The 20,647-nt window shown below is 55.0% G+C and overlaps 6 protein-coding genes across 6 annotated transcripts; 2 read left to right on the plus strand and 4 right to left on the minus strand.

Moving 5' to 3' along the window:
- Positions 1-675: 675 nt before the first annotated feature.
- BO97DRAFT_387906 (DUF3433 domain-containing protein) lies at positions 676-5,156 on the plus strand. Its single transcript, XM_025693618.1, has 3 exons — positions 676-1,131; positions 1,192-3,072; positions 3,125-5,156. The coding sequence occupies exons 1-3, from the start codon at positions 996-998 to the stop codon at positions 4,978-4,980; spliced, it is 3,873 nt and encodes a 1,290-aa protein (XP_025553053.1). The 5' UTR covers positions 676-995; the 3' UTR covers positions 4,981-5,156.
- A 1,619-nt stretch (positions 5,157-6,775) lies between these two features.
- BO97DRAFT_404681 (T6SS phospholipase effector Tle1-like catalytic domain-containing protein) lies at positions 6,776-8,506 on the plus strand. Its single transcript, XM_025695007.1, has 3 exons — positions 6,776-6,960; positions 7,017-7,031; positions 7,093-8,506. Exons 1-3 carry the CDS (start codon positions 6,795-6,797, stop codon positions 8,499-8,501), a joined length of 1,590 nt encoding a protein of 529 aa, XP_025553054.1. The 5' UTR covers positions 6,776-6,794; the 3' UTR covers positions 8,502-8,506.
- Positions 8,507-8,710: 204 nt separating this feature from the next.
- BO97DRAFT_387911 (FAD-binding domain-containing protein) lies at positions 8,711-10,404 on the minus strand (the record flags this gene model as incomplete). Its single annotated transcript, XM_025693619.1, has 5 exons — positions 8,711-9,215; positions 9,269-9,507; positions 9,561-9,906; positions 9,961-10,064; positions 10,123-10,404. The coding sequence occupies 5 exons, from the start codon at positions 10,402-10,404 to the stop codon at positions 8,711-8,713; spliced, it is 1,476 nt and encodes a 491-aa protein (XP_025553055.1).
- A 989-nt stretch (positions 10,405-11,393) lies between these two features.
- BO97DRAFT_449304 (uncharacterized protein) lies at positions 11,394-13,163 on the minus strand (the record flags this gene model as incomplete). The annotated part of the gene is made up of 8 exons (XM_025698864.1): positions 12,693-13,163; positions 12,620-12,639; positions 12,539-12,575; positions 12,421-12,491; positions 12,067-12,368; positions 11,940-12,014; positions 11,823-11,890; positions 11,394-11,767 (listed from the first exon to the last, which is right to left on the minus strand). The coding sequence occupies exons 1-8, from the start codon at positions 12,883-12,885 to the stop codon at positions 11,394-11,396; spliced, it is 1,140 nt and encodes a 379-aa protein (XP_025553056.1). The 5' UTR covers positions 12,886-13,163.
- A 1,911-nt stretch (positions 13,164-15,074) lies between these two features.
- Positions 15,075-16,878, minus strand: BO97DRAFT_449312 (MFS general substrate transporter; the record flags this gene model as incomplete). The annotated part of the gene is made up of 4 exons (XM_025698865.1): positions 15,075-15,299; positions 15,524-15,899; positions 15,962-16,710; positions 16,765-16,878. 4 exons carry the CDS (start codon positions 16,876-16,878, stop codon positions 15,075-15,077), a joined length of 1,464 nt encoding a protein of 487 aa, XP_025553057.1.
- Positions 16,879-17,681: 803 nt separating this feature from the next.
- On the minus strand, positions 17,682-18,788 carry BO97DRAFT_387915 (carbohydrate esterase family 5 protein; the record flags this gene model as incomplete). Its single annotated transcript, XM_025693620.1, has 3 exons — positions 18,401-18,788; positions 18,098-18,285; positions 17,682-18,035 (listed from the first exon to the last, which is right to left on the minus strand). Exons 1-3 carry the CDS (start codon positions 18,675-18,677, stop codon positions 17,682-17,684), a joined length of 819 nt encoding a protein of 272 aa, XP_025553058.1. The 5' UTR covers positions 18,678-18,788.
- Positions 18,789-20,647: the final 1,859 nt, after the last annotated feature.

The raw sequence follows: 20,647 nt of genomic DNA on the forward strand, positions 1-20,647 counted from the left end.
GCCACAAACCCCCAACTGCTGACCAAGTCGGACCATCAGGCCAGATGAGTCCAAGGTCCAGCCACTGCGTGACTCCTCTACCCAATATTCTTGGCGGTGGTCGCCAAGACCATCGGTGAAGCTGTTGCTGGGTCGGGCTGGGCAACAGATGCAGCTTCGAAGGGATACTGTATGAAGCCTGTATACATGCCACAATATATAGTAAGCCCGGGGAGCCGCAATCACTGCCCCAGGCCTTTCCGTATAGGGCTCATTGTACTCTAACCACTTTCACACACCTTATCAATTAGATAGATCATAAACTGTACTAGTTAATGTTAAATATCTCTACCACACACCTTCAATCTAGATATCTTATCCGTTCCCCATCGGTAATGTTAGAAACAAGCTATTCAACTAAACATGGTTGAGGTCACGGGTCAAGTCAGTCTAGTCCGAATGGGGAGGCCGAAAGACGCGCCAAGCAGACACCGATTAGGCTTAGTGCCTGACCCGTCATTGATCCCAACCGCCCAATGTCCGCGCGGGCTGCGGTTACGGGATTGATGATTGGCCTCTCAAGCCTGTTGTCAGTCCAGAGCTGAGCCGCGCGATCTTTCCTCGATCGGGAGAGGCAACCTGAGGCCGCCCTCCTTCATTCCTCTCTCTAGGCAAGTTTCTAACCTCGATCGTCATCCACTCTCTCTCCCTCAGCCTCTCCCTCCACTCGCCCTGCTCACTCGCTCTCTCTCGCTTTCTCTTGTCCTTCTCTTGGTCTCTCTCTCTCACTCTCTCTTTCCGCTCTCTCTTTGTCTTCCTCTATCCTACTCACTCCGTCGCGCTACTCTCACATCCAATTGCTTCCTCCCCTCTTCCTCCCCTCTTCCACCCCTCGCTTCCATCCACCTGCACGGGGATCTGTCCACTCCGCCGACATGCGCTTTTCTTCCTCCTTCTCGCCCACCCCCCGTTAGCGATGATCCCGTCTCGTCTCTTGACTTCGTCAGCTTTCGTCCATGAACGATCTCCCGGGCCATGACCGTCCTCCGCCCTCTCCATCCGCATCTTCCGCCCCTTCTCCAGAGGCTTGCTCATCAAGTATGTTCAAGCATCTGGAAAAGAAGCTGTATGAGTTCTGGCTGCCCGTCATCAGTAGGTCCTTCTGTTCCCACTCCACAGTCGCTGATCACTAATGTGCTCCCATGCTTGTAGACCGTCATCGTCTCCCAATCTTCCTCCGATCGCGCGCCAACTCACCCGATGGACCACCGCGCCCGCAAACCACCCCCAGGGGCGCATGGCGGCCCATGGCCCTGCGCCCCGTCTTCTTGAGCCTGATCACAACCATCATGTTCGCGATGTTGATTACCCTGGAGGTTCTGCGCCGATACTGTGACCAGTATGGAGGGTTGGTCTTTTTCTCCGACACCGACGATCTCTCCAACATGCAGTCGTTCGCTTACAACTACGTACCTATCATCGCCGCCCTGGCCCTCGTTACCCTCTGGACCTTTATCGATTACGACGTGCTTCGCCTGGAACCCTACTTTCAGATCGCTCGACCCGAGGGGGCGCCCGCTTCCGTCCTCTTCATCAACTACAACTTCGGCCAGTCGTTCCTCACCCCCCTTACGTCGGCCCGACGCCACCATTGGATCGTCTTGCTGGTCTCCGTCACCACCATGCTCGTTCGCATGTTCCTGCCCGCGTTGCAGAGTACTCTCCTCGAACTTCGTGAGATCAATATCCTTGACGATGACGAGATGCAAACCTGGCCCAAGTTGTTGGATCTCGACCATCAAGCGGGGTGGATGTTCTCCCAGGAGAGCAATCCCAACACCACCCTCGCCTCTGTTCTGACGACCAATACTCAACTACGCGATTCTCGTTCCTCAAGCTACGCCGTCGCCCCCGTCGAAATCAGTCTAGAAGATCGTCAAGAAAATACCGTCTGGACTTTAAACGAGACCATCTACTGGGCGCAGCTATCCTGCGGCGATGTTATGATCGACAATCACCTGTCCGTGTCCGTGAACGATAACTCAACCTACCCCCCCGCCGTCTCGTGGAACGTGACCGATGTCAAACTTCCGGACCTAAATGGAACCGATCACGGCTGCATTCTGGACTTTCACTACAAAAATATCTACTTCGATAACACAGACTATCTACAAATTCGGTACTGGGAGCCGGTGTGGCCGAACCGGTCGTACCACTCGCCGGATCTGAGCTCCGCGTTTACCGCTCGTGGTTGCGAGAATCCGTACGACCTCTACGGCATCGTGCTGTCGGTCAATGCCACCGAAGTGGGAGCCTACAGCATCAGCGAAATGGGCTCGGATTTCACCTCCTCGGCCACCATATTCGCCTGCAAGATCGATTATCGCCAGGCAACCGCGCGACTGAGTATGCATGCCAACAGTTCGATCACCAATGTCACCGTCTTCGCCGAGACTGAGACCGCCCTGTCGGACCAGACGTTCAACATCCATGCTTTCCAGGGGCTACTGGCTCAACGTGCACCCTACACGGGGGACATGCTGTTCATCGAGAACAATCAGACGAGCGGCGACACCACCGTGACAGAGCTGCCGGTGATCAGCCAAAACGTGCGCGACTTGGAGCCGCTTCTGGTGTTGGATGCATCGACCATCATGACCCCCGACGAGTTTGAAACGAAAGTCACGCGGGGAGTGATTCAGACCTTTGTGCTCACCTTTGCCCGGCTGTTCAACCCCGACCAAGAACCGACCAGCGTGCCCGCCTTGCGCTTTTCGACCCAGGTCACTATCTCAGTGGTCGCCTTTGCTGCCTGGTGCTCGGAGATCATGCTAGCATTTGGAATCGTTCTCACCGTTTGCCTGATCTATTTCTATCAATCCCGCCCGAATATCCTGCAAAGTGATCCAGGCTCCATTGGCGCCATGTGCAGTATGTTGACGGATGTCTTTGGGCCGACTAATATCTTGGCCGATCCTCAGACGGAATTCCATCAGTTCTCCACACGCCAGCTACGGCAGATTCTCGATAACTGTCGCCTCCAATGGCAGCAGGGTCCGGAAGGTCCCCGGCTTGGAATTGTCACCGCGGATGGTAAGCTTTTTTCTCACTGCCATTTTCCGACACGTTTCTGACTCATGTGCAGGATCACCAGTGACCCTACCTTACCAAACTCGGACACGCGTCGACCCAATGCCTCACTTCCTCGTCGTTCCGATCTTCATCGTCGAATTTCTCTTTTTGGCCGCAATCATCACGACCATGGGCTTGACCGTGGCCTCTCTCGCGCATGACGGCAGTTTTCAACATCTCACGCAGCATGGCTCCAGTTTCCTCCAAGTTGTTCTCTCGTTTCTTCCGTCTGTGGTGGCCTCCTCAGTCGGTGCTCTGTGCAACTCCATCTTACGAAATATCAGCATTCTAGAGCCTTGGGTCCATCTTCAACGCGGCATGGCCACGGCTCAGTCGTCCCTGTCATTGAACTACGGATCTCAGAATCCTTGGGCCGTGTTCCGGAAGGCAGTCCAGGATCGCCATGTCCTATTGGGATTGGTATCTTTCACATGCATTGCCAACGTGGTGTTGACGATCGTCGCTGGTGGTCTCTTTACCCAACAATTGACAGCATCGTCCCTCCCTTCGAAATCACTGTATGCCAACTATAGCCAGTCTCATTTTCGACAGACCGAGTTTGCCGCCGACTTCACCGAGTTCGATCTGATCCAGACCAGCGTGACGAGTGGCGTGCCCTTGTTGTCATGGATGGCGGCAAACTACTCTTTTCTCCCGATCAGGAACACCAGCCCAAATCCAGATGTGTTGTACGGCGCCACCACGCTAGGCATAGGAGCCGAACTCGATTGTGTGCCTCTTAGTGTCAAAGAAAGTATGCGCCAAACCGGCAATACCCAATATTGGGTGTACCATCCCTTCAACAATGCGACTCGAGAGTGTACAGTGAACATGACCGGCCTTGCGCGACCCCACGAAGCTATTGCTCTGTCCATTCACTTCCTCTCGCCCTCGTCACATTCGGATCGGGACCAGTGTCAGGAGTCGACGTTCCTCGTGGTCGGTCGCTGGAACTATACGGCTGGATCAACGTTTACAAGCGATAACACCATAGCTCTGCACTGCGAGCCGAAGGTGCAGATGCAAAATTTCAGCGTTACGTTTGACCAACGCGGTCAGATCTGTGATGTAGACCCTATCCCTCATACGTCGATCACCTCGGGCACTATGTTTGAGAACGCCACCGCGGCCATGGGACAATTCAACAAGATCTTCGCGGCCATTCCGCAGAGCTTCGTGGGGGAGGAGCCGGGCCGCAATGGGTCTTATGTGTCCTCATATGATTGGGCGGGGTTCTTGGTGGCTCGACTTTACAAACAAGATCAGAACCACATTCTGCCTCTGCAGATCCAGCCCTTGATGGAGCATTCGAAGGCGGTGTACCAGTGGGTGTACACGACCTACTTCTCGGTGTGGCGGGATATGTACCTCTTGCCATTGAAAGAGCCCCTGCCCGCCGCCAACGCCACAGTGATTTCCAATACCTGGGCTATGGTGCCGTCTGTCCCGTCGCTGGCTATAGCACTGGTTCTGATTGCGTTGGACACGGTGATGGTGTTAGTCGTCTTTGGTACGCGGCGAGGACGGTTTCGTAGCCCACGCATGCCGCGGTCGATTGGCGCGATTATCCCGTGGATCGCAAACAGTCGCATGCTGGGCGACTTCACTAACACGTATGCGATGTCGAGCTCGCAGCGCCGCGAGCACTCCGTGCGCCTCAACAAACGATATGGATTCCGGACATTCTTGCAGCAGGATGGGCGGTGGCGGTACGCGGTGGATGAGGAGCCACCGGCGATTGACGGTAAACCTCCTGCTGCCGAAGCCCCGGGGCCCGCGGCGCCCCCGGTGGACGAGGCGAAAGGGCCCGAGGTGATTGAGCTGCAGCCGATGGGCGAGCCGGAGACGCCTCCCGCTCGCTCGGAATGATGAATTTACGTGATATGAAATGAAGTTTCAATGATGTAACAGTATTAGCATTTGGATTGGACGGGATGGGACATCATGGGAATTGGGCGACTTGGGATTATAGATGCGGAGTCTGGGACTATTTGTACATATATATATGTTTACATATTGAAATAATGATCATGATTATCGACGAGGACTACAGCTGACAGAAAGGAGTGGCTGACTCTATTTTTTTCAACAGAATGCGTAGTGAATGAGGCGAGGATCGTGAGGTCAAGAGGCTCTGGGAGGGAAAGAAGGACTGCTCTAATTCACCCTGAAGACTGGTTTCCTTTCCTCTGATTTTGATCAATCATTCCTTTCAACCAACAGCTATTTCCAAACCGTTCCAGTCCCGAACCTATCATACAATGTCCCTTGATGAGAGTTCTGTATGTCCATCATTACAAGACAGCCTACTATAAGACCAGAGGAGAATCCAGGATAAGAGACCAGAAAACCGAAGCGATCGAATCTTCTCCTTATCCATACTCGGGATTCTGTCCAAGTAATGGGACCGATTACCCAGCAGGATGAGATTCATTCCATCCCAACAGCGCGTCGTCGTCGAAGCGTACGAAGATCGAATGGATGGAGAGTCACGATGACCGGAACTGTGTCGTCAAGACCGATCATGGATTTTGACAATTCGCACTCCCAACCTCAGGATGGAGAGCTACGAGGGGGAAGACTACCATGGCATCTTACAAGTTTGTTGCTTCGCAAACATGGGGTGAACAACTGTCTATAACCAATGGACGGGCTGACGGTATCGGACTGTTAGGAGGGTGAATCTCGCTGAAGTACCAGCACTCACATCTGTTCCCTGCGTGATTCTCCGGTCTTGATTATGCTTCGAGTTCATCTCCCAAAGAAATCTTGTTTTTCTAGACTGGTGCCCCCCGACTGAATCGCGGATTTGTCCGACCAACTCGCCACTTGCCAGCCACTACAGCCTCAGGCAGTGCTGCAGAATTGCCACGGGTTGTGGCTTTGACTCGACCGTCTTACGTGAGGACAGCCTTGGGTGTGCCTCAACTGAGTCAGACAAGATATCACCAAGCAATGACTCGACCAAGGCGCGAACCTGGAGAACAAACCGAACCCAGCCAGTTCACGAGTTGCCTTGTTCGCACTCTCTCTGCCCGTGGCCCTGGCCAGCCCTGCCGATTGGCCTTGCCGGCACTGCAGTGCATGCAGAGAGGGTGCAGATATCGACAGTCTATCGATGCAGGCTGGCATCATCCTGCGGTGATCCGTCACATCCACGCTTCCTGATTGGGTGGAATCACCAAAGTTGCCAGATGGCATTGCTTCCCGGCGTCAAACACAAGAAAGACTCAAAGTAATAAAGAGTCATCTCGAGGAAGCTGAGGATGGCTGCACAGGCTGAGTGGTTGGCCTTAAACTCATCGCGGGCCAATGGTCAGCCCTGTACAACGTCAGCCGGGCGTGATGCATAAGGCTGCCATGGGAGCCGCTTCTGTCGATGGATGATCAGCCAGTAAACTCAATGAGCCACTCAAACTCTCGGTGAATCCTCGCCGGGCAGCTGAATAGATTGGTCGATGCCAGGAATCGTATCTAACTCGATCCCATCAGGGTTCGGTCCCTCATGCAGCGCGGTGGAACACAGGCTATGTCCCTCTCAGCCACGATGCCAGGCTATTGGCAGGTCGCCCAATTCAGCTGGCATTCGACGGGTTATGCGTCTCTGGGGTAGATATAAGGCGGTCTTCAGCGCAGGCTGTTCCCCCTGGGTTTCATCCAGCCCCCAGCATATAACCAACACAATGACTTACGACCCGCACGACTGCGACCGGCCTCCGGTGCCAAACAAGCCCACCCAAGAGCTGGTGCTCTGCTTCGATGGCACAGGAAATACCTTCCGTGTTGACGGGGGAGAGAGCAACATTCTCAAGATTTTTCGAATGTTGGACCGGAGCAAAGAGAATCGATGTGAGCCGCCACCCACCCCTCCCATCCTTTACTTCGCAGCTAATAAACCTATCCAGACTGTTACTACCAACGTCCGTCTCCTCCCTTCCCATTTCTAGTTCACCCTGGCATTCTAACCATTTTGATATGCAGCCGGCATCGGCACAGACATCACTCCCGGCACCTTCGCCAACCTGGCCATCCGCCCGTTCAGCACCCTCCCAGCCAGCAAAGTGATCGACCAAGCCCTGGCGACTTCCTTCGACCAACACGTCATTGGCGGCTATCGCTTCCTGGCGCGCCGCTGGCGGCCGGGCTCGCACATCTACCTCTTCGGCTTCAGTCGCGGGGCATACACCGCGCGGTTCCTGAACGAGATGCTGGACTTCGTGGGGCTGATCTCGGCGGACAACGAAGAACTGATCCCATTCGTGTGGCAAGCGTTCCTGTCGTGGAAGTACGCGCACGGCGACGCGGAAGCCGCGCAGGCCGACAACTTCCTGCGGCTATGTCGCGACACGATGTGCCGGTCGGTCGGGCTCGTGCACTTTCTGGGGTTATTCGACACGGTCAACAGCGTAGCGGAGTTCAACAAGGACGTGCTCAAGGACATGGAGACGATGCCCCGGCCGCGGTACATGCGCCACGCGGTCAGCATCGACGAGAAGCGCATCAAGTTCCAGCCGGTGCTGTTTGAGCGGTTGCGCGGCGCGCACGCCAAGAAAGGACGAGTGAGTACCTGGGCGGAGCGCGCCGAGCAGCACTTCTGGGGCGTGCCGCTGTCCCCCGTGCTGGATACGGACTTCGAGGAGGTGTACTTTGCGGGTGACCACAGTGATGTCGGCGGCGGGCATCCGCCGCTCGTGGAGGTGGGCGGGGCCGAGATGGGCGCCAGGGGATGGCCGGTCAGCCAGATTCCGCTGATGTGGATGGTGCAGGAGGCGACGCACGTCGGGTTGACCTTTGATCCTGTGCAGTTGCACGAGCTGGGCTGCTACATGGTGCCTGTTCAGACCTCGGTGCCCATTCCGGCTCCTGGTTCCGGTTTGATGGCCGGATCGTCTTCCTCGTCGACGTCGGCCGTGGAAGGACGGCTGCTGGAGGTGGACGGAGAAGAGGTGCAGTTCGATCCGGCTATCGTCGCCATGGCGGAACGCGCGCCCCTGCATGACTCCTTGGAGTATGACTCCGGCAAGGGCATCGAGACGATGTTCTGGCGGCTCTTGGAGTGTTTGCCGATGAAACGACCCAAGGTGAACCGCGATGGCTCGGTGAAACAAACACGGTGGCATGTCGGGGGTCTGCGCAGACCGTTGCCCGACGGGGCGCGCATCCATGCCAGTGTCATTCATCGACTGCAGCAGGACCCCGAGTACCGGCCGTATAACCTGGGACTGGGCCATAAGCGTCTGGCTACCGACAAGGTGGAGAGGCGGGATATCGGACAGTGGCGGAGGGTGCAGCATGGGGGCCTATGCGATTATTATATCCGTGTGCCAGGCACGGCGAGCAGTGCCGGGGCGGGGGGATCGCGGTGCGCGTCAAGGAAGAGCACGGCATAGTGGGATGTCTGTATATTAGTGTTGTTGTTTATAGATTTTGTTTGTGTCTGTTCGGAGCTTGCTCGCACATACTCGCGTCGTATAGAAGATGCTACTGCAACCAACCCTGCAAGAAAGTGACTTAATTCATTACGTATAAATTATCTCAACCACATATCCCTCTTCCACCCCCTTCACTCCTGATCCCCATGTTCTCGACCAACTTCACTTTAAAAGATCTTATACCCACCCGGCATCAGCGTCTGAAAGACCCCTTCAGGATCATACGCACTCGCCACCTCCTGGAGTCTCTCAACATTCGCACTGCCATAGCCCCCATAAATTTCCTGGAACCAGGCAGCATCACCCATGTAGTTGAACGGATCATACAACCCAGCAGCAGCAGTAGCATTGTTGATCAAATCCGTCGTCTCAACGACCCAAGCACCGACGACCTCGTCGTACGCGCTGCCGATCCACTCGACCACTTCCGCGTAGCACAAGTAGATCTCCGAGGCGTCCAGCCCCAGGGCGTTTCCGCCCCGTTTGTTCGACGCGTTGATCCAGTTCGCTCCGATCGGTTGCCAGTCTAGCTCGATGATCGAGATGTCGGAGGCAGGGATCTGCGCGTAGAGCTTGGGCAGTTGTGCGGCGAAGGTCGCGTTGATGATGTTTACGCCCTTGAGAAGGTCGTCGTAGGTGGTGGCTTTGATGGTGCCCGCTACGAAGATGTCGCTTTTGATTTGTTAGTATTTTTGTGGGGGCAGAGGAAAGGGAGGCAGGCTCACTTGATATGATCCGTCACCACGGCGCCCATCTCCTTGGACATCTCGGCCAGCGTCTTGAAGCCCATCGTCTGCGACACAGCAGGGATATCCGTGAAGGGCTTGAACGCCTCCGGATAGCTCTCATCGGGGCTGTCGTAGAAAAGAATCACCGAGGCCACCGTCAAGTCCTGGGCGGGCACGACGGCGGGCACGATGTGCGTCTTGGGGTCGGTGTTGTTGGCTGCGAAGGCGGCAGTCGCCTATTGTGCCCAGTTAGCGCTAGTCTCAGACAGAGGATAAAAAGGGAACGTACAGCCAGGAAATCCTCAATGTACTCCTCAGCCACGGTCCAGGTACCGGCCCACACCTTGGTGGACGGGAGAGTCTCGATGTCAAAGCGCGTCACCAGTCCGAAGTTGCTGCTGCCGCCCTTCAGCGCCCAGAACAGGTCCGCGTGCGACGTCGCGTTGGCCTCGACCACCGTGCCGTTGGCCAGCACCACCTCGTAGTTGACCACCGAGTCGCACGAGAAGCCCACCTGGTTGCCGTAGTAGCTGATGCCGCCGGCCAAAAGCAGGCCGGGCACGCCCACGGGACCCAGACGCCCGCCCGGCACCGCCAGCTCGTACGGCTCCAGGAAGTCGTACACTTGTTGCCAGCTGCCATCCATCAGTACAAGTCTCTCTTGAACAGTAAAGCGTGTGAAAACTCACCGGAATCCAGGACCAAGATGCAAGATCGAGTGGTCGCTCGACAGCTCCAGCGTCGTCAGGTTAGACATGACGATCAGCACGCCGTTGTCGATGTTGTTCGAGCCCTATCCCCACTATCGTCAGCCGTGATTGAACCTCATAGAAAGAAGGACGAGAACCCACGCGGATGCCCATGTGTCCACCGCCGCGCACAGCGAACTCCGCCTGCGCCGCCACCAGCTTCTCGATGCCGCGCGCCAGCTGCGCGGAAGACTGCGGCCGGAACACGCACCCAGGCGACATCAGCTCCGTGTTGGACCAGAACTGCTGCGCCTCGTACTCATACACCGAGGTGTTCGGCAGGAACACCTGGTCCAGCGCGCCCTGCAGCACGTTGCAGCCCTTGGTCGCTGCTGCGCTGGCGCTGGCTAGGCCGGCTAGCGGCAGGAGGGTGTTTACGCGCATGATGCTTTCACACACACACAGAAAAATGAGGAAGAAAGGGAAAAGAAAATGACCCAGGAAGCTCACAAATGGGATGAGAAGGAAAACAAGACAGAAAGGTGGCCGAGGGGCGCGGTTTAATAGCCCATGCGAAGCTCATCTGATCAGGCCGGACCACACACACGGCCCTCATGCAACTCAGGCTCTCCATGGAAGAGTTGCGAGAAAGTGGAGGTCTTGAATCAGGTGTGCCTGATCGGACTGCGTGGAGTGGAGTGCAGCGGTGCGACGATGTGCCTGCGCTTCACTGCGCTGCCTTGGACATTAAGTCGGTCTTCACTCTTCAGAGCAGGAACTGCCCCGAAAACGTTCTAGTCCAGTAGCTAGAAGCCTGCTAGTTTGTCGCTAGACTTCGATGGCGTGCTGAGTCAAGATCAAAAAGGATTAGAGGCTGCATTTGGGGTGGAGCTCAACCGCGGTGGCGCAGGAATAGCCGAGGGTCAACATTCCACGTGGGCGCGATGGAACGATTGCGAACCAACGGTTTTTTCTCTGCAGATGACCGATTGGCTTAACGCCATTTCATCGTACTTCGATGTACGGTACAAAATCTTATCCACGGGGATTCTGCACGATTCGGAACCCATTTCCTCTCTGACTATCTCGTCTCCCTCCCGGCTCAAGTCCCGAATCCGGCGGCGGCCGGCAGAGAGTCCTAACATCACACGTCCCACTTCATCCCCCTTCTTGCCCGCTTGTCTCGCGTAGACAAGCTGTTCATTCCAGCCTGTCAGTTCCTTCGTATCTCATCTCCGACGAAGACGAAGCAATTACAGAGCACTGGCCAGAGCGGCTCCACCCCTGCCAACGGTCCGGAACAACGAACACACCCCCTAGGCAGCAAGCACAGCACGGATGAGCATTGCACCATATGACAGCTCCACATCTTGAGGACTGGACGAAAGAAGTAGTTAATTAATGGTATTATGTACACACTCCCCCACTTCCTCCTATCGTAGGTTGGGATTACTATCCACATTGAACTCCACCGTCCGAATGATGCCCTCCGTACTGCCCTTGCTGCGGTGCGACGCCCCGGTCTCGGGCAGGATGTGCTCCTCGCTGTCGTCGTCTGTGCCGCCGTGCAGCCGCGTCGTGTAGTGGTTGCTGGCGGTCGCGAACTCGGGCGCCTCGCGCGGGATCGATCCCAGCGGTAGGCCGTACTTGCGTGATGCCGACTCGTGGTAGCCTCCGCTGTGCGTCGAGAGTCCGAGCAGGCGTGGGAAGTAGCGCCGCACAAACGGCCGCATCGCGGTCGTGCACCCGCCGATGATCCCTAGGTTCAGCTCGATCGTGCACCACATCAGTGCGTTCGTCGTCGTCCCTGTCAGTGTCTGTTAGCGGGGATCTGGCCACCTTGAGGTTGTCGGGTAGCGTACAGGTGAGATCCGTGCTCTCGAGCAGCGTATAGAGACTGGAAAGGCGGATGCAGCTGATGACTCCGACACTGTGCTGGTCAGCATGATCATGATGCAAACTGGGGCTGCGAATCTCACATGCAACCCATCGCCAGCATCACGCCCACCGCGATCTTCTGTCGCACCGGCATCTGCAATTTACGTAACCACGGACTATCACCAGTCAGTCCCCGCCTTTACTTTCTTTACTTGAAAGGGAACAAACATCGGGACCAAAGTAGTCATAAAGTCGGTGAAGATGCCCAGACCCGCGTTCGCGAAGTAGAACACCGGCCGGTTCATGCACGACGCATGGGTGATGGAGTAGTCCCACGACGCGGCCACGGGGTTGCAGCTGAAGATGTTTGCCAACACACTCGCCACGTTGTACCCGACCGCGACGAAGATGACCGACCAGACGGCGTAGTGGAAGCTGCGGCTGGGGAAGATGCGCAGGTAGAAGATCAGCACCGAGACTTTCGTGAAACCGGTTCCGGCGCAGTAGATGATGGCGGCGACAACGTTCAGCTGCGTTTGTTAGATTTGGGGATTCGTTTGAGCAAAGTGTGTAGAGCTGTACCTTGAGGAACCACGGGGTGAGAGAGCTGTAGGGCACATCCCACATGTGTTTACCCAGACCCCAGTTGAGCACTGCTCTGTTAGTTTGCTGGCGTGGTGGTTGGGCATGGATCGCTTACTGTCGAGTGTCACGCCGGAGAGGATGCATGATAGGACCTGTTGGTCAGTCGGGATTCTTTGGATAGTATGCGATAACTTACTACCGCAATTATCATCAAGTCTATTTTGTGTTAGCATGATTGGTATATCGGGAGTGATGATCGGGAAACGTACAATCATCGTACGATACACTGCGCACGAGATACACCCGTGTCCACATGCGCACGACCAGTGCGATGACTGCCAAAGGCAAGAACACGCAGTTCACGACCAGGAACTTCATGCCGCACGACGGGGGGTCGATGAAGTTGGAGACCATCCCGGCCGGCGGCGCCATGGCCGGCATGATGGAGGAGCTGTTGATCATGGTGACCTACTCGGCATGGTCTGTGGTTCCTCCTGGAAAAGAGCGGAATGGCGAGAAAGGAAAAGAAAAGAGAGACAAAGAGAATGAACCGATCTGGGGAAGGGAAAGAAAAAAAGCACAGACTGTTGTCGGGAATATAAGGTGACAGGGCACCAGCGGAGACTGAGAGAGCAAGCACAGCAGCAACAGCAGCAACAGCAGCAACAACAACAACAACAACAAGAACCAGCAATGGGCACCTACACTCTTGGGTCCGTCTATCATATACTTTCACCCACTGCTACACCCATCTTTCTTTAGAATATGGCGATACACAAGAGTGACCCTCACCTACTACTCTACTGGGACCACGCGCTACGTTAAAAGCTCGGCACTAAGAAAAGTGGCGAACTCAATTTGTTCGCTAGTTTGGATTCTGTGCAGCAGACTCACGTTTATTCTCTCTTGAACTTGTCTATCCGAAGCAGGGACAAGACGAGACTAGTCCGACTAGTGCTGGCCATCATGCAGGCTTATGGCCCAGCTGAGCCGAGAAAAGTCCAATTTTCAGACTTTCAATGCGAGAGGATCCCTCTGGCTACGATCTAAGGATATTCCCACCTGTCGTCTTGTTCGGTTGTTCCATGACCACATTCACCTCCTCGAAGATCGTGACGATCACAGCTTGTTCTTCACTTTTCTGGGGGAAACAGACGTCTGTCATCGACGGATCAGGGTGGGAAGTCGGCCACCCAGCCCAAGAAAGATGTGATCAGGGAGGAATGGATATACCCCTCCCCTCCCGGCGAGGCCCGAATTGATGGAACCGAGGGCAAAGTAGAAACGCTGAGCGGGCACACGAGGGCTCCACCCGGCAATATTATCCTCCTTTGCCTAGTCTCACGCGGTGTACAATCGCAGCGCCAGCAAGCGCAGAGTGAGTGCATCGCTACATTCCTGCAGTATCTACTATCTAGTGCTTGTAGTCCAGCACCACTGCGGTGGGTCGCTGTGCGCGCAACTAGCAGGAAATCCAGTCGGAAACTCAGCTACCGAAGGAAGAATATGGTTAAGGTGAATCATGAACATCTACCTTCTAAATCGTTCTGGTCAGGAGAAGAGATTCCTGCGAGGGAATAAGCTTTAAGGCGCGGCCCCTGAGGAGATTCCTGATTGAGTGCTGAGAGGCAATTAATTGTGGTCAGCTATCTATATCTATCTAAGTGGAATAATAATACGAAGAAGGATGAGCTGACCCAAGGAACCGGTAACGGGAGGGAAATTGCGGCCGGAAGACTGGGACAGCACTTGTTGTTGCTCTTCTTCACTTGATGTTGTGCCGAGCGTGTAAAAAAACCGGGCGGGACCAACTAGCGAGCCAAACTAGTTTAGGGATAGCCTCGGTCTGGCCCTAACCTGCCTCCAGCCAGCTCTTTTCCCGTCGCCTGTGAACAGAAAGAACAGGAAATAAAAAAAGCAACAGAACGGGAAATTGAACCGTTTGCCATGTGGTGAAGGATCTAGCACGCTCTGTTCTCGGAATTGACAGGGGATCAATGCAGGTCGTGCTCCTACAGTCGATCTAATCTGTGTTCCTGTCAATTCTCGAAGCTCGCAACATGAACACGTAAACAAAGTTCCGCTCATCCAAGGCTCGTTCGTGTTAAAAACTTTAATTGTTACCGAAGATCCATTCGCAAAGACCATTTCTCACAGAATAGGAGAACTCGACCACCCAGCAACCCGCCATCCGGCCACCTATCCATGGACGACCGTATGTCATGTACCTGTCTGCCAGCGGTGCCTTGCCTCACGCAACCGGCTTCCATGCGATTCTGGTCCTGCCCCTCCGCTCGGACCTCTCTGAGCACCCAGTCGTAGAAAAGGAAGCAAAACGGAAAACGCAAGCGAGCGACCCAGTTGTGGCGTGGCGGTCCTGAACCCAGCTTCGGAAATCGGACCGGAAACTCTCTAAGCGAGCTGTGAGACAAAACCACGCCCTCAAGAGTCAAGACCAGACTATCCATCCAGCAGAAAAAGCAAATCAAGAAAAATTCCCTCTTCCCCAATCCTACATAGCAAGGGCATAATGATAATCGACCGCACAAAGGTGCACACCGCGACCGTAGAAAAGGGACTGAACACCACTCCCATAACACCACTTCTAGCTATGTACAGTACTTACAGTAACTACAAACAAGAACAACATATCAATCTCCCCGATTAGGCCCATACCTCCTCGTCACAGCCCGTAACCTCATCCCAAAGAAGAACAAGGGCACCGCCAAGAGCAAACTAGCGGCCTCGATCGCCGTCATCTCGCCGAACACGACCGCCACGCCCTGGCGCGCGATCCAGTCGCTGGCGTACAGCGAGAGCAGCATGCCAATCGTGTTGCGGATGACAAAGATGATCACCAAGGCTTCGCCTGCGATCTGCACCGTAGCTCGTGTTTTTTGATTAGCATCGGCAGTATTATACGAGGGTTAGTTTATCAAGAGGGAGGGAGACTGGGTGGTGGATGTGCGAGATTGGGGTTTGAGTGAGGGCATAGGGATTTATAAACGGAGCACTGCTCCCCAGAACCATGAGGCACACAACCAGAACAACAACGGACAACGGATTCTACAACGCGAACAAGCATCAAAACCGCACTCACCCGGTGATAACAATCCAATGCATATGTCACCGCCACGTTCGAAATCGCCGCCACGCCGAACGCCTGCATCGCGTATCCCACCGCCACGCCCATCCAGTGCGTGCGGTGGGCGATGCACAACCCGAAAATCAAAATCCCGACTGGTCCGACTAGGCCTGGCACAATCAACGCCGGGAGACGATACTCGGGCTGGCGCTCGCCGCCCCGTCGACGGGTGTATCGCGTGGAGATCTGGTCGATGAGTCGGCCGCCGACATAGAATGCCAGGAGGGACCCGATGAATCCAGCTAGGGAGAGAAGGCCGATGTCGCCTGCGGGCCAGTTGTAAGGGGAGGAGGTGAAGGTGTGAGATGCGGTGAGTTGCACGACGATGTTCCTGTTTGATCATGATGTGTGTTAGCTAGGGAGAACTTGACAACGGGGAAACGGAAGGCTTACCAGCCTACTGAGACGCCGATCGTGAACGCACACCAAAGGAGTTGCGGGTATGCGGCTGCGGATAGGATCGCTTTGACGGTACGCAGGAAGGATGCATCCGGGTTGTACCCATGTCTCAAGGAGAGTGTGCTCCAATATGAGGCCTCGGACTTCCGATGGGCTGCATTTTGACGGGCGGGCAGATACGTGGTTTCGCGGATCGTGACAACGCCCACCAGCCAGACGACACCGGACGCGATGGCCAGAAACCAACACATCCAGCGCCAGCCGGCATCTTGCACAATATAAGCGTTGATCAACGGCCCCACGAACAAACCCGAGGTCAAGGCCAGATGAAAGATCATCAACCAGTGGCCGCGACCCTCCGGAAGCACCATGTCAGCGACCACAGCCGGGACTGTCGCATCGGCGGCTGCAGCGGCAAGTCCGGACATGATCCGGGCGCCCAGCAACTCCGAGTACCCTGTTGCTTTGGCTGACCAGACGTTCATCATCGAGAGGCAGAGCAGGGCGGCTAAATATACTGGACGCTTGCCGAAAACGCGCATGAGCGGTACCCATGCGAGGTTTCCCAGGCCAAAGAAGAAGACATTCAACGACACTAGGTGGCCTGCGTCCGTGGAGGAAACGTGGAACTCGCTGACGATGGCTTTCGTGGCGACGGTGAAGTTGCTGCTGTTGACGTTGGCGAGGAAGGTGAAGCAGCAGATGGTCATGTAGGTCGTGATCTTTGTAGCCAGCGGCCAGTTCTATCGCGTCACAGGTGAGTCTGGGTCTATGTATTTCGCGCGGTCAATGCGTACCTTGGGATTGTGAAGATCCATAGGGGGGCCGGCACCTTTACCTTCGTAGACATCCTCCGGACCCTGTTCATCGGCATAGTCAATGTGGTTGGATGTGCCCTTGTCGTCGTCCATGATGGTAGCGGTGACGGATAGAGGCAGGAAGAACGAGAGCGAGAAAGACGGTCTGTCGTCCTGCGGGTCATCCGCGTCATATAGGACAAGCTTTAATGAAATGCCAAGATGTGTCGGATATTCCGAGTGGCCACCATACAATCTGGGTGCAATTACTCGAGGCGATCCGACCGATCGGCATTCTACCCCGCACGGCTGGGATCAGGCTGGGGAAAAGCCGGGGAAGTCCAGGATGATTGCATGCGTTCGCAATGGTGAGAGTTGGCATTGGGTCTAGCCTCGGAGTCTCCGGGCAGGGGTATTCCGGATCTCGCCCCTGACCAGCACTGAGTTAACTCGAAGAGTTGATCGGTCTGACTGCGTGTTGGCCAGCTGGACTTCGTAGCTGATGGACTGTTGAGAGACTCGTCTGATTTAGCCGGCTTGGTCGCTCAGTGATGCATGGGTTGTGGGAGAAATGCTGGAAATAACTGCTGTCTGGCTGTCACTTCACCAGCTTTATCCAAGAACCCCAAAACAGACGAGTACATTGAGAATAAGGTGGCTGTACCCTCCAGCAGTTTGATTAACCTGGCAGCTGAAAATATTCCAAGACAAGCCCGAGAAAAAGGAGTGTTGTATTCATATATAAAGGAGTGTCCCAAGAAGAAAATAGCACCCGCGGTAGATAAGGAACAGCACCAGGCTATCCAATCCACCCGCATCATACATATCCAGACCCAAAGCCACACATAACCGTTTCAGACCCATAGCCAAGCCAGGCTCATAATCCATCCTCATACTACGACTGTCCGACCCAAAATCTAGGAAGAGCCAACAGCGCTAACCAAGAACTGCGCGGCCTCCTTAGCATTGCTTCCATAAGACAAGTGAGCCATGACATTGGCGCCGTTCTCGCAGACCGGGTCGCCGAGAGCGCAGAACTCCTTGACCTTGCTGGAGGAGAGCTTGCCGACGGACTGCATCTTGAGCGGGTCACCGAACAGGACGGCAGCCTGGATCTGACCGGCGCTCAACTGGCTGGCCGCGTTGTGCACCACCATCGCACCCTGCGAGTATCCGCCCAGCACGACCTTGGTGTTGGGGCACTCGCTCAGAGCCTGCTTAACCAGCGTGGCCATCTTTGAGCCACCCGCGGTGCCGAGGGCCATGTTACCCTGTTACGATCAGTCAGTATTGTCATACCAGATGATAGATGAGGAGACAAAGAGAATCTTACAGCCCAGTCGGCGGGGTAGTCCACACCCTGCACGGTCACCTTGTTACCGGTCAGGGACTGCAGGTTCGAGGCAACCTCGGGTCCGACCACGCTGCCCATGTTGCCCATCTCCGAGGTTCCACGCGCGAAGATGAAGGTCATCTCTTTGCAGCCGCTGTTGGAAGTGACACCGTTGGAGGTGGTAGAGCCTGATAAGAGTCAGCGTGATGTGCTAAAAGGGAGTGGAAAGAGACATAGAGGGGAACCTACCGCCCATAAAGCTGCCGATCATACCGCCCATTCCATCGCTGTTGCCGGAGGAACTGGTGGTGCCAGTGCTGCCACTGCTGCTGGGAAACAACGAGCTCAGCGCGCTCAGACCACTGGCGCTGCCACTGGTGTCGGTGCTACCGCTGGCGGTCGAACCACTGCTAGGGAACAGCGAGGCCAACCCACTCAGACCACTAGATTCAGAAGAGGTGCTGGACCCGGAGCTGGACCCCGACAGCAGAGATGAAAGGTCGAATTGACGCCCGTGGAGGGTCGGGGTCGGAGCAGCCAGCGCAGTGGCAAGGAGAGAAAGAGTAACGAAGGACTTCATGATGATCGATTGACAACGAACGATGGTGAGATTTCAAAAGAGGGGGATAGAGCACAGCTCTGTAAAACGACCGAATAAAGAGAGAGAGAATGTGCGCTGCACTGGCTGGGCTGGATGGCTGAGTTGGACTGGACTGGACTGGTTGAGTCTGGTGAGAATCGTTCCAGTCTTATACTTCGAATAATCCCCAAATTTGAGACCCTTCGCAAGTCAGATGAGCTGGAGACCCGCGATCGGATCGGGCGTGTTTCACCTTCACCGAGGCTGTTCGAAAAGCTCAGGTCCCATCATTCAGCCATGGCTCAATCACCCTGGGCTGAGATTGCCCATTCGATATATCGCAATCCACAGTTATCCGCAAATGTCTCATCCTGCGACGTCGCGGGCGAACCGTTATGTGTCGGGTAGCAGCCAGACCGGTAGGGTGGCTGCTGCCAGTCGGTGCGCTCGGATGCCACCAGCAGACCCCTTCGCAGACTAGACCAGGGTCTGTCTCCAATAAATGAACGATCTCCCTTCCCCTTCCCCCTGGGGCGATGATCGTGTTCCTGGACAGATTCCTCTCCGGCTTTTCTAAGGTTCTTTAGGGACCTTAGGGCTTCCCGCTATTGCCCAATTTTTGAGGCCTCTTTCCCCGATCCGGCAATCGGCCCGCGCCGGCTGAACCTTGAAGCCGCACTAAGATCAATCTATTCCCATGGGGCATTCGAGTTGAGATCCTATCTTCGCCGAAACTTCGGCCATGCTGTCATGTGTAGGCTGTAAAATTCTGTCTGTTTCAGGCTGTCAGCCCTTCCGTCCTAAACCATGGATTTCCAGCAGCTGTGCCTGAAGCATCGCAAGGTAAACAAGGGCCAGACCATGGTGGACCGCAAGATTCCTGGGGCAAAGGAGATTGATACGGTGGAAAAGGCATGGCTTCTTGGCTCCAGCTCTCCGAGCACGGGAGAGAATCTACATCGTTCCCCCTGAAACTCGTCTCTGGTTCGATTCCGGTCATCAGTCCATGGAGCGGGACAGGATTCCACGACATTGACGTCAAGACCGATCTTACCATCTTTGGTGGCTATTCTCAGTTACCTCAAGAACGACAGTCGAGTTTATTCATTCTCCCCAGCAGACTTGGGGGACGATGAGGGGATTGACACAAATTGTGTGCAGTCTTCTCTACCTATCTCACGTTGGTCAATCCATTCAGGGTTCAAGGCACCAGCCAGCTCCGAGTGGGTCTGAGACCATGCCCCTCAGCCAGAGCAGATCATCTGAAACAAGCAGTCAAGGTTCAACTGTCAAAGTCAGCCCACTTTCTCGCTCTTCCGTGTATCCAAACGCCGAGGTGATAAATTAAATCTTAGTAACAAACCCACTACGAAAGAATTTTCGAGGCGGTGATGGGTTTCAGATCTAGGCCCGCAACGGGAATGGGCAATCAGATTGAGGTCACGTTGGTACAGTGTTGAAGTCCAGACTTGGCCGCTCGCAGAACCTGATCCCTTTGTTGGCTGATGGCCGAAGAAAGTACGTACTATTGTGGGGAGGACTTGTCCGTCAGCGACCTGCAATCGTTGAAGAGATAGACCTCTCAACGATGTGTCCTTTTCAATACTGACTCTTCGCGCGTTGAGGGAAACGATGGAGCCCATACCAGCCTATATTCCAGATCGTGTATGAATACAAGCCTAGCATAGGTGTAGGTTAGATTGGTCATACTTAGAGATAATGGATGGCTGCCAGAACTAGTGACGGGCAGTGGCATCCTCATCCCATGGTTGAGTGACTGAGATCCTCTGCAGCTGAACAATCCAGCTAACTCATGCCGAAAGAGCAAAGCATACTGCATTTTCCGAAAACTTTACTTCAATAGCCTTCATGTTTCAGGATATGTAACGGGCGTCATAAATGGGGAAGGATAACCAAAAGTGGAGACAACGGCGGGAGTGGATAATTCGGACGACTGGACAATGATTAGC

The sequence above is a fragment of the Aspergillus homomorphus genome (genome assembly GCF_003184865.1).
Source record: "Aspergillus homomorphus CBS 101889 unplaced genomic scaffold BO97scaffold_11, whole genome shotgun sequence".
NCBI classification, from domain to species: Eukaryota; Fungi; Ascomycota; class Eurotiomycetes; order Eurotiales; family Aspergillaceae; genus Aspergillus; species Aspergillus homomorphus.

Bases quoted from the DNA above. Each gene is read 5' to 3' on its own strand.
- BO97DRAFT_387906 (XM_025693618.1), top strand. From the start codon at position 996: ATGAACGATCTCCCGGGCCATGACCGTCCTCCGCCCTCTCCATCCGCA. The intron at 1,132-1,191 runs GTAGGTCCTTCT...CCATGCTTGTAG, and splicing joins GTTCTGGCTGCCCGTCATCA to ACCGTCATCGTCTCCCAATC. The intron at 3,073-3,124 runs GTAAGCTTTTTT...ACTCATGTGCAG, and splicing joins TGGAATTGTCACCGCGGATG to GATCACCAGTGACCCTACCT.
- BO97DRAFT_404681 (XM_025695007.1), top strand. From the start codon at position 6,795: ATGACTTACGACCCGCACGACTGCGACCGGCCTCCGGTGCCAAACAAG.